This window comes from Puntigrus tetrazona, chromosome 7 (assembly GCF_018831695.1).
Source record: "Puntigrus tetrazona isolate hp1 chromosome 7, ASM1883169v1, whole genome shotgun sequence".
NCBI lineage: Eukaryota > Metazoa > Chordata > Actinopteri > Cypriniformes > Cyprinidae > Puntigrus > Puntigrus tetrazona.
In genome coordinates this window covers 40,536,179-40,553,950 of record NC_056705.1, presented here as the reverse complement: position 1 = coordinate 40,553,950, position 17,772 = coordinate 40,536,179, and the positions used below count along the sequence as shown (strand labels likewise).

At 40.0% G+C, this 17,772-nt stretch overlaps 1 protein-coding gene across 1 annotated transcript in view; it reads right to left on the bottom strand.

The window, feature by feature from the left end:
- The window catches only part of arhgef40 (Rho guanine nucleotide exchange factor (GEF) 40), a gene marked incomplete at its 3' end in the record, with an annotated part of 26,955 nt that extends 9,533 nt beyond the window's left edge, over positions 1–17,422 (bottom strand). Inside the window, exons 1-18 of the mRNA XM_043243242.1 lie at positions 17,091–17,422; positions 11,890–11,979; positions 10,783–10,890; positions 9,230–9,515; positions 7,452–8,700; positions 7,116–7,327; positions 6,860–7,009; positions 6,674–6,788; positions 6,352–6,445; positions 6,161–6,247; positions 5,574–5,690; positions 4,909–5,007; positions 4,641–4,792; positions 4,340–4,478; positions 3,028–3,147; positions 2,737–2,928; positions 1,203–1,703; positions 337–749 (exon numbers count right to left, since the gene is read on the bottom strand). Of these exons, the coding sequence (XP_043099177.1) occupies positions 337–749; positions 1,203–1,703; positions 2,737–2,928; positions 3,028–3,147; positions 4,340–4,478; positions 4,641–4,792; positions 4,909–5,007; positions 5,574–5,690; positions 6,161–6,247; positions 6,352–6,445; positions 6,674–6,788; positions 6,860–7,009; positions 7,116–7,327; positions 7,452–8,700; positions 9,230–9,515; positions 10,783–10,890; positions 11,890–11,979; positions 17,091–17,093 (4,127 nt within the window). The remainder of the gene's footprint in view (positions 1–336; positions 750–1,202; positions 1,704–2,736; positions 2,929–3,027; positions 3,148–4,339; positions 4,479–4,640; positions 4,793–4,908; positions 5,008–5,573; positions 5,691–6,160; positions 6,248–6,351; positions 6,446–6,673; positions 6,789–6,859; positions 7,010–7,115; positions 7,328–7,451; positions 8,701–9,229; positions 9,516–10,782; positions 10,891–11,889; positions 11,980–17,090) is intronic.
- Between the last annotated feature and the right edge of the window lie 350 nt (positions 17,423–17,772).

Sequence of the window (17,772 nt, the reverse complement as noted above, 5' to 3'; positions counted from 1 at the left end):
TTTTGTTTTTGTTTTTTTTAGATAACTCCAATTGCATTTGTCTGAAAGAAGAAAGTCATGTACACCTAGGATGCTTGAGGGTGAGTAAAACATGGACTGAATAAAATTTTTCGAAACTGCGCATTCATGACCATGAATGATAAACTGGGAGAACAATTCCTGGAAGAAATAACTGGGAGAAAACCAAATGCAACAGGGTGATATGACTCGGCAGTAGTAATAAAATAACACAAAATAAACGAATTAAAGCTCTTTCCCCTTAATGAACATTTACGAATGACCTCACAAAGTAGATTCATCAGATGATTTTTGAAGGGAAACCTCAAACACACACACCTCTGTGCGGTCGTTCCTGCTCTCTCCAGCCCTGTCTCTCTTTCGGTGCGGTTGAGCAACACATGTTGGCGTGTGAAGCCTGTGTGATCCGCAACTTCCTTACTGCTGACCTCCACTCCTCTGATCAGCACTCCTCCTCCTCCTCCTCCTCCTCCTGCTCCAGCTCCTCCTCCTCCTGCTCCTCCTCCTCCAGCGGAATCCCTCCACCCTGGAAGTGCTGCTGCCACCCCTGCCGTAAGGATGGGATCCGTCAGTGCCCGGCGGCCCAGCCAGGACAGCGGAGAGGACTGGCCCGAGGTGGACTCGGCGGGTTTAGACGCAGCGGCTGAGCGGCGAGGGGCCAGCAGAGCCTGGAGGTCGAAACTGGGATGGCGCTTGCGAGGAGGTTTGGGAGGGAGAGGCGCGTCTGTGGCCTACAGCGGAACAGAGACAACCGGTTACTCAAGCCCAAAGTATACTTCATGTTCTTGGAGCTTCCTAGGAAACTGCTAGATAGTTGGTAGGGTGTTGCTAAACCGGAGGGTTCCCTAGAGAGTTATCATGCAGCTGCTAGGGTATTCTAGATGATTGCTAGGGTGTTCTGGTTAGAATGTTTGTATGCAGTTGTCAAGGGGTTCTGGATGGTTGCTAGGTTGTCGCTATTTGCTTGTTAGAATGTTCTGGATGGTTACTAGGGCGTTGCTATGCAGATGCTCCAAAGCAGTTTATGTTGGTTGGTAGGGAGCTGCAATGCATGTACTTTGAGTGGTTTCAAAGGTTGGTAGGGAGTTGCTAGTTAGCTGTGAATGTGTAAGTATGCGTTTTAGTTTATTTTTGCTGCTGAACTCATGACTGAGACTCCCTCACTCTAAAACACGCACACTTACATTTTTCTTGGCCGGGTGCAGCAGATTTTGCAGAAACTTTCCCCCTCCTGGATTCACGCCTTCTTTCTTCTTTTCCTCTCCGATCTTGAGCGTTGAGCAGTTCTGCGGCCGGAAGAGAGACGCCAGTGAACCCCAGGACTGCAGGCCCCCCTCTCCTCCTCCAGGACACCAGTCCGGCTCGATCTCCCCCTCTGGATCCCCCAGGCTGGATGTGCTGGGAGCGGGAGTCCTCACTCTGCCCCCGGCGTCCGGCTCCTGACCCTGGGCCGACGACGAGCCTCTTTCCGCCTGCAGGATTCGGCTCTTAAACTGAGCCAGCGTCTTCTGATAGCGCTCCAGAGTCTGGGACCAGAGGTCCAGCAATGCCCCACCGCCCAGATCCAGAGCAAGAGCGCGAGCGTCCTGGAAGCGTGATGGAGGGATGGGAGGAAGAGAAGAGAGAGGGGAGGACGAGGAAGAGGAAGGAGAAGAGGACGAAACCACGTCACACCACTGAGACGCCTGTAGAGAGAAAAAATGCAGAGTATATGATTACTGACAATGTTTGTAGGGGCAAATACTCTAAATGTAAATGTTATATTGCACTCTGCTCCAAAAAGCATTTTGATTCATGATTGTACTGTCATGAGGTACAATCACGCTAGCGAAAAATTTATATAATATTGTCAATGGAGACGTTTTTATTTTTTCTCCACTGGCAAACTGTAAATAGTTTAATAGTTTTCCTGTTTCCTAATTACACCTAAATTAAGGATACACTACCATTCAAGAGTTTGGAGTTGGTTAAGTTTTTTTTTTTTTTATGAAATCTCTAATCATTGTGAACTATTAAAATTAATTTCTGTGTAAATATCTGTTAAACTTTAACTTTTTCCGTGAAGCCCATCTGAATTTTCAGGATCATTACTCCAGTCTTCAGTTTCACGCAATCCTTCAGAAATCACTCTAATATCCCGATTCATTGCTGAAGATACACTTCTCATTCATATCAATGATGGAAATAATTAGACACGGTGTCAAAACTGGTACATTTTCAGGATTTTTTTCTTTCTGAACTTAATTATAAAACTGCATTTATTTGAAACAGAAATCTCTTCTAATATTATAAATGTGCAGTCATTTAAACTATTAAAAATATTATCAATTTAAGGGCACTTTTGCTCTATTTAATGCATCTATGCCTAATTAAAAAAAAAAAAAAAAAAATTGACAAATGAGGTATTTAATGTACTGTAAGTCTTTCATTCTGCCATACTGTGTAAAACTTGAGTGGAAAACACTTCATACTAATGCTATAAAACAGTCCTGATTCTAAATTCTGAATGGATAACTCTAAGTCTAACAAAAAAGCTACCGTAAAAAACTCAGCTTCATGTTCTTGTTCATGTTAACATGTCCTCTCTCATGTCCACCTTTGCTCTCTTTTTTCCTGCATTATTGTCCTGTCTATTCCTGGTTGTGGAATTATATCTACCATGGACTGAACAGTTAAGAGATATCTTGTCACACAGTGGTCTTGTGTGTGTGTTTGTACTTCAGTAAGTGTAGACAGCAGCCGTTGTGTGTTGTCCAGCTGTGTCCAGCAGTCCGACAGACAGTGAGACATGTCTCGCACTTTTTCCCTTATTGGAGGGAGTTTGTCCAGCACGGCTCTGAGACCGGGCCAGTCCAGCTCAGACCAGTTCTCCACCTCTCCCAGCAGCACCAGAGTCTCGCTGTGAAGCTCCTGATAACACACACAAATGCAAAGCCAAGCTGCAGGTAAGGAGCGAGGAATGAGGAGCGTCTGGTTTATAGTTTATTTCGTCTGGAGTTACAGACTCACCATGGCAGACTCTCTGAAGCTCTTGAACTTGTGCTGTTTGAGAGACAGTCTGCTGAGAGACAGAGGAGGATGTTTATAGTCCTCGAGCTGCTGCTGAACATGCTCTATGTCTCTCTCACACTGGAGCAAACACACACACACACACACACACACACACAGAAAGACAAGAAGTCAAATTCATAAATGATGAAACGGCGCAATGATAATCAAACTCAAAACAAACAGTTCACTAAATATTTTAAAATGACATGGTTGAAGTATTATAGCTAACGTTATATATATACTATAATATAATAATACACGTATGTGTGCTGTGTATATTTATTATGTATATATAAATACACATGCATGTATATATTTCAGACAAATATGTATATATTTTCTAAATAAACTGTATATTTGTGTATTTATATACCCAGACCACACACATATATTATGCAAATAGAAAACTTTTGATTTGCTTATATATGTTAGGGACTTATGAGCAATGATATGCAAGTGCTATAACAAATCTCAGTTAGCTTAATTTATTACACATAGAAAACCGCACAGAGAAAGAATAGAGAAAGAAGCTATAGAGACATTTTAATAATATAATAAGTTCAAAGAGAAATAGATCAAATCAGATAAACCAATTTAGTTAAAAGATTAAAAATCAGACATTGCTACTCATCGCATAAACTGCGAAGGAGAGCAGAAGCAGATGTTTGTGAAACAAAAACAAATTTAATTCTGACGTAAAATATTGCAAACAAATCATTTATGATGTATTTTATGTTCATGTGAACTATTTCTTACAATTTCCGTACAAATATAATATCTATTTTCATAATGTGTTCCTGGACTGTTTCCCTGAATGACTTTATTGCTGTCATATACACTATCATATCACTAAACCAACACACTGCCTAAATGGTCAGCACGGCTCTCCATGAGGCTTAAAAAACAAAACAGTCATTCAGAGCAAGCGAGCAACAATCTGGAATGCTCCCATTATAATCAACAAAGCTGCAAGTTTACACAGTTTCACGTGACCGACTGAGTCCGCGGTTTAGCGTGAGTTCATTGTCTGCATGCAATACTGAATTCTCTCGAACATTCCCAATTTACTGAGTAAAGTTTACACTGCGAAATAACTCAAGTGCTGCACTTTCTAATCCTAATCAAACACGTCTGAAGCTAATCAAAGTTTCCAGGATTGCTTGAATGTGTAAAATCAGAAAAAAATAATGAACAAATAATCTGAATAAAATTATTTGTAAATAATACCTGATTAATATTCCGACAGAGAGACAAATGTCCTCACACATACCTTGTCCAATTTATCCACAAGTGCAGCCAATCTCCCCAGCGCTTCCAGGTCACGACCCCTCTGATTGGACACACGTACCAGGCGGTGAAGCGCATCATCCACACTGTCGTACAGGTTAGAGGTCACCCCCAAAGCAGCCCTGAATACAAAAAGCAATGCAAAACTATAGTCAGACGAGCAAAATTACATTTGCAATTTTAGATTTTGAGTAAATGCTGTTAAATGTCCACCAAAGCATACATTTAAGTCAAGCTAAGTGAAACTAGAGTTATTATGTATTCTCTATGAACTCTATTCATACTTGCAGTCTGGTGATTTCTGTGCCAACCCTGATGTCCCATTGGCCAGACCTGCCAGCCAAGCCCCGCCCCTCTGCTGCAGCTCTGTCAGCCGTTGGTCAGTGAGGATGCTTGTCATTAACTTTCTGTGCTTGTCAACGCTGAGGGGAACATTCTGGGAGTGAAAAGAACAATACAGTCTGGTAACTCAAATATAGGCTTATATATCACGCAAACGAACATGTACGTAATTAGACAGCAAATCATACTTTACATCAAACACATCTTTACCTTAATGCAGTCAGGTAGTGGTTCTGTGTCCATAGACTGCAGTGCATCTCCCAGCAGGGTGAGGGCGCTCTCACAGCGCTCAGTCAGCTGCTCCAAACTCTGTACAGAGCATCAGGAAGAGCGTGCTAATCTGCTCCAGATGTTGTGTCAGGCTTGTGGTAATTCTTAATACCTTTATATTTACATTTATTGGTGTTTTTTATGTGTGTAGCTTTTCAGTTTTTATTTTTATGTAAAAATGTGTTTTGTTGTGGGACATATTCTAAGTATGTTTAACCAAAGTGCTAAGTTTATACATAGACAGAACAATGTCCATTCATGTCAATGAAACATAATGTTACCTAGCTAGTTTCTAATAGCCTGAAAAATGTCTCTGATGGTGAACATCTTGACTTAGGATTGCGGCGAGTGCAGTACTGTACTCCACCATGATCTTAACATTTCAGCATTGTGCCATGATTACCCAAAACCAGGCTGTTACGGTGAGCACTAATCACTGGAATTGTCAGATAAGTGGTGTACAATTGCACAAATATATTCAGTTTATTCAAACTGTTAGTAGCAAGTAATCTAGATATCCACACTCTTGAGAGTCAGAATAAACTGTACTGCAGACCATGCCAGAAGTCTGGCTATGCAGGACAACTTGCCAAGTAAATTCTTACCAGTCTGAAAACGAGCCAGTCATCATGTGAGTGGTTAAAGTCTCCACCCATTTCTTTGGGCAACTGCTGCTTGTCCACAAACTGCTGAAGGATGCCTGTACCTCGTACTGTATGCACCTAGAGTGAATAAAATCTCTAATGAGTTTTATCATCTACTCAAACGCTGGAACTGAACAAACTCCTCCAGTTGACAAAAAGCAAACATGCTGCAAAGTCTTTGCTTTCTGTGTCTGTGAGATAAATAATAAACTCTTCTGTTTGAGGTGTTTTATAAATAGCATTCCAGAGGCTACTAGATCTAAGTGTTAGATATAAATGTACTGATAATAAAAATGCAATCTAGAACAAGGGCGGTTAAGCATAGCCTGTCCTCTTTTAGCTTCAGTTGTGAACTATTATAAATGTCACATCATGGAAAGGCATGTCTTGTCTAAATTCCTTTCTTCATTTTCAGCTTTGTAGATTTCAGGTGCCAGTAGCTGCTTCTCTGTCGGTCTTGGGGGTTGAGCTCAAAATTGATTTAAATGTCCTACTCTGTGGTAGCCCAAATTGATTGATGAATATTAGCTCAGTGAATAAAAACACACCTCTATTCCATCCAGACACGGTTGGGTCGATTCATCTTGTTCCTCAGTTAGGATAAGGACTGAGTCGAGCCCTGTTTCTGCCTGTCCCTGTTAGGCACAAACAGACACATACACCCAGAAAGAACAGATTTAGAATCAAATCAATGCAAAACACCCACCGGACCACAAACACCATCCGTGCACCGACTCACCTTGAAGAGCTTCAGTGCAGAGAGACAGAGTTCAGACAGGGCAGACTTTCTGCTGTCCGCTATGACTGTAAGACCCTTCTCTCTGGCCATAGGTCTGTTATTTCGAAATAAGCACAGCACAGAATGCACATGAGCCAAACACAGTAAAAGGTCATGAGACAGTGCCCTCCAGTCTAAAATTCAGTGAAACACGGGGGGGTTACCCAGAATATAAAAATACTCAGCCAGCTCTAACTTTAGCTTACTCAATATGAATGTTTTGTCTCAAAAAAAAACAATGCATTTGGCAGTGACAGTCATAATAATGTGTTGAGTAACAGACCTGGTGAGGGCGTAATAGCAGGACAACACTTTGATCATTTCATCTGTGTTCCATCCATCCTCTGGGAGGTGACTTTCTGTGATAACCAATGCTCGTCCCAGTCTGTCCATAGTACCTACGTGAGAAATGACTTAATGTTAAGGGGATAATAAATATTTGGTAATCATTAAAAGTAAGAACATCTACCTGTTAATATTAGCTTTCCTGACTGCAGAAGATTGACATCTAAGTCTTTAAGATGAGGTGGGGGAGATTTGCACTCTAAGCGAGCAGCAGATTCAGATAATCCCATCTCATTTTGGGAATGATCAGGAAGGGATGTGCCAGTCTGGCTTTCTGTAATACATGTTAAATATAACCAAATTAAGTATGGAGTGAGTTATGTCTTCAGCACTTAATGAGAGGTGACTTATGAACATTAAATGAGACGATCAAAACGTACCCCCATCTTTGGATTTTGACTGTGCATCTGTTTCTGTGTCAGTGGCTGCTACACATTTGGGAGCCACAGCCTCCTCTGATTGGCTAGAACGGTTGATCAGTTGGGTGGCTTTGGATGTGTTCTTTGAGTGAATTTGGTCACCCTTGCCTTTATGCTGTACACGGCCATTGGATTTGGCCTTCCCTTTGCCTCCTTTAGCTTTCCTTTTCCTTCTGTAGGAAGGCAAATTTATCTTTTTTTAGTGATAAAACAATTGGCATAATATTCCTAGTACTGAGTACAACAAGGCAATTACCATCAACTATGCACTGGAAATTCACATTCACATAACCATACCTGGGTGCTCTAAATCCACCTGTTTTTACTTCCTTTCCTCTGGGACAAATAGGGTTATCTGACTTTTCAGGACACTTTTCTTCCATGACGTTTACAGTACCTGATGGTGACAAAATTTTATCTGTTTTCTCTTTACTAGTATTGTCTGAGTGTTTGGTCCTGCTTTGTGCACAACCTGATGAATCGGATGCATTGTTTGGGGATGAATCTCGGAGAGACACTGTCCGTGTCCTAGATTCTCCAGCCAATTTCTTGTTTATGTCTTCTGTTTCTCCATAAACAGCTAAAGGGATAGCTTCATTATCTGCAGAGGTGGAGGCATTTACTGATGTTGCAACGTCATTCCTACTGTCTAAAGCACTGGCCAATGTTTTATCATCACAGCCACAGTGCGGTCTTTGATTGTGGTCATGTTGTCCATCTTCCAGACTCTCTGCTTTGTTCTTAGCCACATCACTATCATCTGTGGAGCATCGCCTGCTGGAAATTTTCTTTCTCTGACACTCTTCCCATGGGAGTGTACCCCCAGTCCCATCTCTCTCTTTTCCTACCCCTGGCCTTCTTTCTTTGGCCAGACTGTCGAGACCTACTGGGTCTCTAGCACCTTCGTCAGAGTCATGGAATGTTGAGGAGTATAACCTTCTTTGGCGACCCAAATCAATGACACGAGGCAAGGGCCGTGAGGTAGCCAAGTCACTGCAGGAAACTACACCATCCTTGCCATTGTTGTTGCTATCCCTTCGTACCAGACTTCCAGCCCTAGCACCAGCTTCAGTCTTCCCATACCCTCTCCCTTTCCCTTTTCGTAGTCGTATTGCTTTAGCCCTCCTACACAGAGGCAATGTTTTGGTCTTACATATTCCATGCATCTCCAGATAGCGCTGTTTAGGATCAGCACCACCATCTGGGCCTCCTCTGGGCTCTAGTAGCTCAACATAATCTCCAGCACCATCAGCTACAAGATGGTCAGCACTGCTTCTACGCAGGGATTCTAAGGCAGCCTCAATCTCCGCCTCGTTTCCATCTGGAGGCAAGTCATCCTCTTCGTCCCAGGACCAGGAATCACGCTCCCCTGAAGAGCTGCCCCAACCAAGGCCCAAACCCTTTGATGATAAGTCAGGTTGGTCAGGGTTGTCTTTGAGAGGATCTGATGGATTGTGGAGGAGTTTGGGATAGACCACCTCTTCCCATGGAATACGGATCACTCCATCACATGTACTCACCAGACAGGTGTCCAAACATCCTCCACCTACATGGAAAGAAAGTGAAAAAGAAAAAGTGTTTCATTCTAAAACATTAAACAAAAACTTAAGACATTGCTTTAAACATCAAATTCTTCTCAAATGTATTAAACCATCCCCACCGCATTGCAACCATCCCCACCCAAACTGCAAGCACACTGTGGGTCAAGTGACAAGAATCAACCAATCAGCTTCATCCTTTTCCATATCAACATTGAAAGCTCAGCCAAAATAAAGCAATATTTGGTCAAAGCTGTACAGGTATAGCAAGTAAGTTATAGTACAGGTATACAAGTAAGTTTAGTAGCAGAGGTACTGCAAGTGAATTTTCTTGCAAGAAATCCATTTATCCTTTGCTGAAACTTCCGCTTCAACACGGAAAGTGCAGATCATGGTTGCTTAGCTACGGTAGATGCTTCTAGAGTGTAAGCACCTGAATGCTTTGGAAAAAAGGGATAAAACTGCACGCCTAGCATTTTCCACTTCTTTTTAGGCGCAACATGTGAACGGCCCCTTATTCGTCCATTTTTGTCTTACCTTCTCTCTTGCAGCCACGCTCCTTGTTAATGCAATGTAGCCACTCTGAAGTAAACACCAGCGGATGCTGTGACTCTGGCACTAAAACCTCCTGTACATTCCTCCCACCAGGTGCAAGACACTTAAGAGCAAGACGAGGACAACGTGTCGAGAAGGGGACCACCTGCAGGTAGAAGTCAGTGCTATGCAGAAGTCTCCAGTCCAAAGTAGAGAGTTGTACTACTACCTTCTCTTCCAAACATAGTGGCCAACCAGAGTGCAAGAAGAGACAGCCCAGATACTGAGACTGAGAAAGAGAGAGAAATAATTGTTACAATGACAGTCTGTCTATAGTACTCTAAAAGCTTAAATTTATTCCAGTTTGTTGCACAATGTTAAAACACAAACAGTGGAATACACCCAGTACTGGGGCAGGTCATTGTACTGGTGGTCATGATCAATGTCGTTATAGGCATGTTCACATAGTATCTAGACCTTGACTGCTGAGAAGCTGCAAATTAATGCACATCCAGGGTCCTCTTGCCAAGTGCAATGTTGTTCATTACCTCAACTTTGTGTGCATCATTAAATATCTATATAATTATTTGTGTTACAAATTACTCATGCATCTTCCACATATTCTCATCTCCTCCATCTAAAAGCGTTTACTTACCTCACAACCCGCAAATCTTAATGTAGTTTCACAAGCTTTCTCTTCACAAAGGCTTAATTATCCCCCTTATCCGTGGCCACTCACAGGACAGTGATCAAATTATTTTCACAAATCCACCCTTTTTTCCTTTTAAACCCCACCCTCTGTTTTATGGTATGCAATTTACAGTCATTTTAAAAGATCTAAAAGTATCTTCAGTGCATCTGAAGAATGACTGTGAAGTCATATTCCTTCTTCCTCCAGTGAACAGCCCCCAGTTTTCTCATTTTGATACTCCCTTTCTACGGTTTTCTCAATGTGCCCCAGTGTTCGGTCTGTTTATCCCTCCCCCATTTCTCAAGCGAACACTCCTCCAGTCTTTCTCAGGCCCTCTCTTTCTCACACACACATATGGTAAGAATTACAGCCATGACTCAGACCGAGGCTCTCGTCCCTGGCAGCTTCTCATAGCGACAATGAAAACAGAGCCGGCTGAGAATGTGTGTGTGTGTGTCATGTATTTATGTAAGTGTGAGAGACTTTCATAGTGAACATTTTCCGTGTTTGTGAGTGACATACATGTGTCTAAAGGAAAAGTGCTAAGTGATTTTACTACAGTAAGTGGCAAGAAAAGTGATATTGATTATAGAGTATTAAAGTATTGAGGCAATTTAACGTTGCATACGGCTCCTTCAGTTTATATGGGATTTTCAAAAATTTACATTTTATGCCTTTTTTATACATAATATTTGTAGCCCACAGGTAAAAATCCTCAATTTAGTTATTTAAAGTAATAGCTCACCTCTCCTCAACAAACTGAAGTTTAATTGTTAAGAACCAGGATTTGAACGAAACTCAAAGGTTACTTAAGGGTTATAGTGGTGCTTGCCCTAGACGTCACCACTAACAAGTGAACACTTACACATGCATGCTGTTGTAATCTGTGCAGAAGGTGTTTGGCAGGAATGAAGAAATCCAGGAGATATCTCAAGCTGTCGTGCTGATAGGTGGACTCGAGCACGGAGAACACCTACAAAACACACAATAAAGAAAAATGGTCAAGCTTTGAATGTTGGCTTGCTAAACAAGGTTATTTAGTCCATAATTAAGCAAAGATAAGTGTAATTCAGAACCTAATGTTAAGGCTTGAGTTAAAATTTGAAATATTTGAGAGTTTAAAAAAAATGGTACATTGGTACATTTGATTGTCTTCTACATGGAAAACCATAAATAAAGTTTTTGTGTAGAATTTGGTAGAGGTAACTTGAAAACTTCTAAAGGAATACTCCACTTGTTTTGGAAATAGGTTCATTCTCCAACACCCCAGAGATGATAAGTTGAGTTTTACCATTTTTGAATCCATTCAGCTGATCTGGAAGGCTGGCGATAGCGCTTTTAGCATAGCTTAGCATAGATCATTGAATCCAATTAGACCAGTAGCATCACGTCCAAAACTTACCTAAGTGTTTCAATACTTTTCTTCATGTATTTAAAACCTGACTCTTCTGTAGCTATATCATGTTCTTAGACCGGCAGAACATTAAAATGTGTTGTTTTCTAGGCCGATATAATTAGGAACTATACTCTTTCGTCAGCGTAATAATCAAGGAGGTTTGATGCAATACAGAAAACCACAACTTTTCATTTTCAAATATCGAAACTCTTGAGTAATTTTTGAACGCAATGCTACTGGTCTAATTGGATTCAATGATCTATGCTAAGCTATGCTAAAAGTGCTATCGCCAGCCTTGGAGATCAGCTGAATGGATTCAAAATGGTAAAACTCTATGCCAAAAGTGCTCTTGCCAGACCAGGAGATTGGCTATTTAGATTCACAAACAGTAAAACTCACCTTAATAACTCTTTGAGATTTGGAGAATGAGCCTATTTCCAAAAAATGTGGAGTGTTCCTTTAAGAGGAGTTTATGGGATATTATGATTTTTTTTGTTTTCAGCATTCATGAATAGATAACTAAATCATCAGAAAGTGTACACAAAACACTGAGAAAGGAGAGACTGCTGTTTTCACCTGAGAGAGGAGAGGAGGAGCGGTGCTCTCGAACGGAGGATAGAGGGAAGATAGCGCCCCCTGCACGCAGTCCTCGACCGCCTCTGAACCCTGAAACACAGATTACATCAACCCCAGCTGATGAGAACGTTCACATGTTAATCATCACAGCCTCTTCCTCCCCAAACACAACTTCCTGCTTTGTGTTCCTGAGAGCATCTAAAACTTCCTGTGGCCCAGTGGTCATCATGACCTTTTCAACAACTGCACCGGAGTCAGAAACTTTGTGTCTTGTCTGAATAATGCAAAAGAAATAATAACAATACAAGGATTTCATGGTCATCAGCGATGTAAATCTTGCATAGTTTGTCCATTTTATTTTTTAAATGCATTCACATTTAGAACACAATACTTATTATACTTTTACATCAAATTACAAAAACCCAGCTAACTCTGTCATGAAGCTGTTTCTAATTCAGTGGCTGTGGGAGTGATGCCAGATTATCATTCTCTACAGACTACTATTATCAAGCCCTCTGTTTTTTTTTTTCTGAAAAACAATATTTCAAAATATCTTAAAATTTGTAATTATTTTTAATTAATCAGTTTAAAATGTACAGATTTTTCTACCTTCATATAACAAATTATTTACAAGCTGCTCGTTATATGTTTGTTTGTCTCTGAGTTAAATAATAATTTAAATAATAATAATAGTAATAATAATAATAAATTTAAATAAATTACTACTATTTTAAACTATTTTTCAGTTCTTTTTAATTGTAATAATTTCACAATACTAGTTTTTGCTGTATTTTGGATTAAATAAATGCAGAAGAATAATAACTTCTTCATTAATTATTACTTTTTTAACAGTATTCCAAACTTTTCATATATGTGTGTGTGTCTTTCATAAATAGTTGCACTGAATTTAGTAGCTGATATGAAATTTGTGTGCTTGTGTTTTATGAATGAGGCCCTTTGACACGAGCTCGAAGCCATCCTGAGCACGGCCTGACCAATAAACACACACACTCACACACACACACACACACACACACACACACACACACACACACACACACACTAATGTTTACTTTACTGCTGTTTTGTAGTCATAGCAACCCTGAATATTTTCTTCTCGTTTATTTCTTCACTCTTCTCCGTGTCTCTCTTCCCCGTCTCTCAGGAACCGCTTCTAAATATCATCTGACAACAATTACACCGAAGCGTCTTCACAAAACACACATTATGCTTCTCTCAAGTCTCCCGCTCAGCGAGCAATGAGTGGAATAAACAAAAGATGAGGGAAAAGAGAGAGTGAAAGTCTGCCAGGAAGGCCAGTGTGTTTTGGGGGGTGGGGGCGAGGAAAGAAAAAAACAAACAGAGAAGAAAAATGGCAGGAAAGAAAGTAAAACGAAAAAGAATGCAAGAAAAACAAAATTAAAGACAGAATGAGGAAGAAAAAAAAAAATTGGATTTTACGACCAAAAGGTGAATAAGTCACATGAGGATAATCAAGAGCACATATCAGCCTGGAAAAAGAGAAAAAATCACTGATATTATATTTCAGTTACATCTAGGTTAGAATCTTTTCCATTCAAGATTTCTTAGAAACAGCTTTTAGGTCTAGAGATGATTTCATCCATTTAGTTTCATAAGTTTCTGCTAAACAGCCTAAAACGACCCAACAAAATAAAACCACTGAGCTACTGGGAAAGTTGTGTAACGTTTGCTCACAGGGCTGCTTTTGTTAACTGAACTACATCTGTTCACAAATTGTTCAGCTAGCTAAAGGAAGTGAAAATAAGTACTAAAATGACTAAAACACAGAGTGTTACGCTACAAATATTTTAAAACAAAATAATTATAATAACCCAAGCACAGTACAAAAAAAAAAAACTGATAAAAAATAAAATGTTTTCGTAATCGGATGCTGTCACAGTCCAAGAAAGAAAGATAAACAGAAAGACAGACAGAAATATATTATATTATATATATTATTTAATTAAATAATGAGAGAATGTTTAGGATATATATATATATATATATATATATATATATATATATATATATATATAATAAAGAGAAAATAAGTAGATCGATTAGAAAAGGGCAGAGACTGCTAGATTGTTTTTCTCAAATTTTCATCTGATTTGTTTTGATCTCAACAGCCCGGGTCTCACTATATAATGAACAAACTTGTTCTGGTTTGTCAAGACACCACGGAGAGTCACTGCTGCCTGATATCTTTTAAAAAATGTTAATCTAAAAACCAAATATGTTACGTCTTGCTCGTTTCAAACACATTCTGTGCCGGTATTCATTGAAAAGTGTGTCTGATAGATGAAACGTGTTTATTCACGCCGTCCTCAAGACTAAACCTTTCAGACAATCCAAGTCAGTTTAGGAAAATTATGTGTTTTGCACATCAGAAAATGCTTGAGATGATATTAATATTAATTAAAAGGTCATCAAACCTCTGTAATGACGTATATAAGGATCTATATCTACAACACAACCTCAAGCACAATATAAGACTAGCTGTGTGTCATTGTTCTCCTCCACTTCCTCTCTTTCTCGGTGCCTCCTGACGGAAGAGACGGTCGAGAGAGATACAGTGAGAGAGAGAGAGAGAGACTGCTGAAGAGCAGAATGATAGAATCCAGATGCAGGCTGATGAAAACGAGAGCAAGACAGACTGTGAATGGAGGAAGAGAGCTTGAAAAAATATAGATCTATTTCCTCTTTCTAAGAGGAACATCTCCTCCGACAGCTTCTTTAGTCTTAAATCATGAAGAAAGTACTTAATAGTAGCACGAAGTGGAAGCGCAAGCCCAAGCGGTTTCTATTCGAAGATCAGGAACTTAAATGTGACTAGTTTTATCTCCACTAAAGGAAACCCAAGTTTAGTCCAGGAACACGGTTTACACACTTACAAGCAAACACTCGTCCTTGTGTTATCTCATAAACACTGCATTCAAATCAATTACATTTTGAGCATTTATTTGATCAAAAATAGAGTAAAATCTAAATTATAAAGCATTATTGCAATAGCAGTCTTCAGTGTGACGTGATCCCTCAGAAATCACTCTAATATACCGGTTTGCCGCCCAACAAACATTGATTCTTTATTGTTATTAAACGACAAACTAATTAAATATGAATTTTTATCAAAGTTATGTTTGGGGTAAACTGATTCACAGCATTGCATCTATTAAAACGGATGTGTTAGTATTCATCTGCAGCGAGTGAGTAAATAAATAAATGTAGAATTGAGAAACGCTCCCATTTCTGCACACGTGTTTCCAGCCTCTTCTGTTTCTGATAGAAATGTCTCACTGCAGGGTGAGGTTTTGTGTGTATGTGTGCATCTACAGCGGCCTCAAGAATGAATCGGACACTACAGCTTGTCTTCGACACACATTACACACATCTGAATATGACTGCACTGTAAATATCAGCTGAAAAGAAACGATGCATGCTAACTTCACTAACGCTCCACTCCTGTATAAACTAGCTTTGCTGTGAATCATCTGGTGATGTTTAGTGCATGCGCTCAGGTTCACGCTCCTGTTTTGTTGTGGGCTCCACTTCTGCTCGAGATCATGTGTCGATGCTCTTTGTCTTATCCACAGTGTACTATGAACATTATTCGCTCTCATGTTCTCATTTCTGGAAATTCATTTGTTCATTTAGGATAAAGCATCTGCTATATTAATAAATGTGTGTGTGTGTGTGTGTGTGTGTATCGATGTGTTTTTCCATGCACTCTCACCTCTCCCAACTGAAAATGAATCATCTCCCTCTACTTCAGGTCTTATGTGGAAAATACAACTTCACCCAAACCACCGTCAAGTCTTTTCATTTCTCTCAAAGTAAAACAGTCTCTCTGTCTCTCTCTCTCTCTCTTTTCTCTCTCTCTCTCTCTCTTTTTCTCTCTCTCCTTCTCTTTTTTCTCTCTGTCTGTCTCTTTTTTCTCTCTGTCTCTCTCTCTCTCAGTCTCTGTATACGCAGCCAGACGGCTCCACCCTGTCCCACACACACACACACACACACACACACACACACACACACACACACACACTCTGACAGATGGACAGTAACACACGTCTCTCTATTAACACTGTTATGTTTTTATCTGTAAAAAACCAATTACAGTTATCAAACTTTTTCTTTCTATTAGTTTCACTTTTTTATTCAATTCTATATCATTATCTTCTAACCATTTAATTTGATAAACAACTCTTATATCCTACTAATTCTATAAACTATTCTATTACAGATTCTATATTACTCAGACTTCTATTTGTTGCACTTTACTCCCAACTAGACAGTTTTCAACTATTCTCAGTCAAATATTTCACTAAAATTGTTAAACCTCCCTTAACTCTATTGCACTTAATGCTTGTATTTTCACCACTTGTTCTATTTATTTACTAAATTCTGTGTTCTATGTGTTTCAGTTTATTTTCTGCTAGTTCCACCATGCAATTTTGAACTTGGTTTATAATATGTTTATTACATTATATTAACTGTTTAACTTACTATCATATTTTCACAACACTCCAAAACGATTTCTTTTTTATTCTATTCATTATGTTCTATTAGTTCTGACTAACTATTCATCTCATCATGTGTTTCACAGACTTGAATATTCAGCCGAAAACGATTCTATTTGACGTAACTACTCCGTTTTATTAGTTTTACTTCACTTAACTTCACATTCTATTCTATTGGCCCGAAGCCGTGGCGTGGTCGGTGTGTCCTGTAGAGTTTCCTCATGAGTTCAGATGGGATGAAGGGGAATTCCCACCTCCAGCTCTTTCCTACTCCTGTGCTCCCGTTTACCATGGTAACCGTATTTCCACCAATACAATCATTGCATTTAACACAAGCACCGCAGACTGCTGCTTCAAACCGTTGCTCTTTTTTTTGTCATGCCATTTATTCGTGTCATATGACTAACGCAAACAGGTTTCCAATAATAAGACACGTCAATATTCCTGCAATTACACATTCATACTGTTCTTCCAAACAAAGAGAGACCCTTTCTACCTGAAAGAAGTCGCTAAGCACGCACCAGACGAAATAAAAAAAGTATTTTCAGATCTTCTGTTACTGTCTCTTTAAGATGAAGCGCCCCGTTTTTCTTCTTTTACGCTTTCCCGCGTTCTGAGTGATTTTAAAGTAAAAAGCAAGCAGTCGGACGGCGCTGGACTCACCATGACTCCGCTCCGGACTCACTACATCGTGTTTCTGAGCATCTACAGACAAGCCGTCGCTTCGGTCAGTGTTCCCCAGTCTGGAGTGTCGTGTAAAGTTAGTTAGTTGGTCGGTGGAGGGAGAGTCCCTCCCATCAGCTGAACAAGAGCCGCACTGAGCCCCAGTCACTCTTTCCACTGTTTCTCCCGAGTCCTGCCATCAACAAAACCTGCACGAATCACTTGCTTCACAGCTGATCCATCTGCGTTTAGTTATGACTGCGCGTTATTATTTATTCATTCATCGTTTATAAAGCGTGTCAGGGTTTCATCTCTAAGAGCTGCTGGTGTTCAACAAACCCTCTGCTTGCTTTGGATAACGCTTATTTAGCTCTTATTTCTCCGTTCACGGGACCGTTAGCTTGTGAAAACATGTTAAAAGTCTCCCCCTGGTGGACAGCGGTTCAAACACGTTATGAGAAGAAAACAAACAAACAAACAAACAAACAAACGCGGTTATTGACGCTCAACGTGACTTCTTTTCTGCGGTCGCGTGCAGGAGTTATAGTCTGTTCTTCTAGCAGTCGAGGCTTTCAATCAGGAAAACAGAGTCAGAAATAAAAGGATGCTGAGAAAAGTGCGTAAAAAGCGCATCGAATGTGTCTTCAGAAGACTAAAGCGCTCGATTCATATCATATCTTGA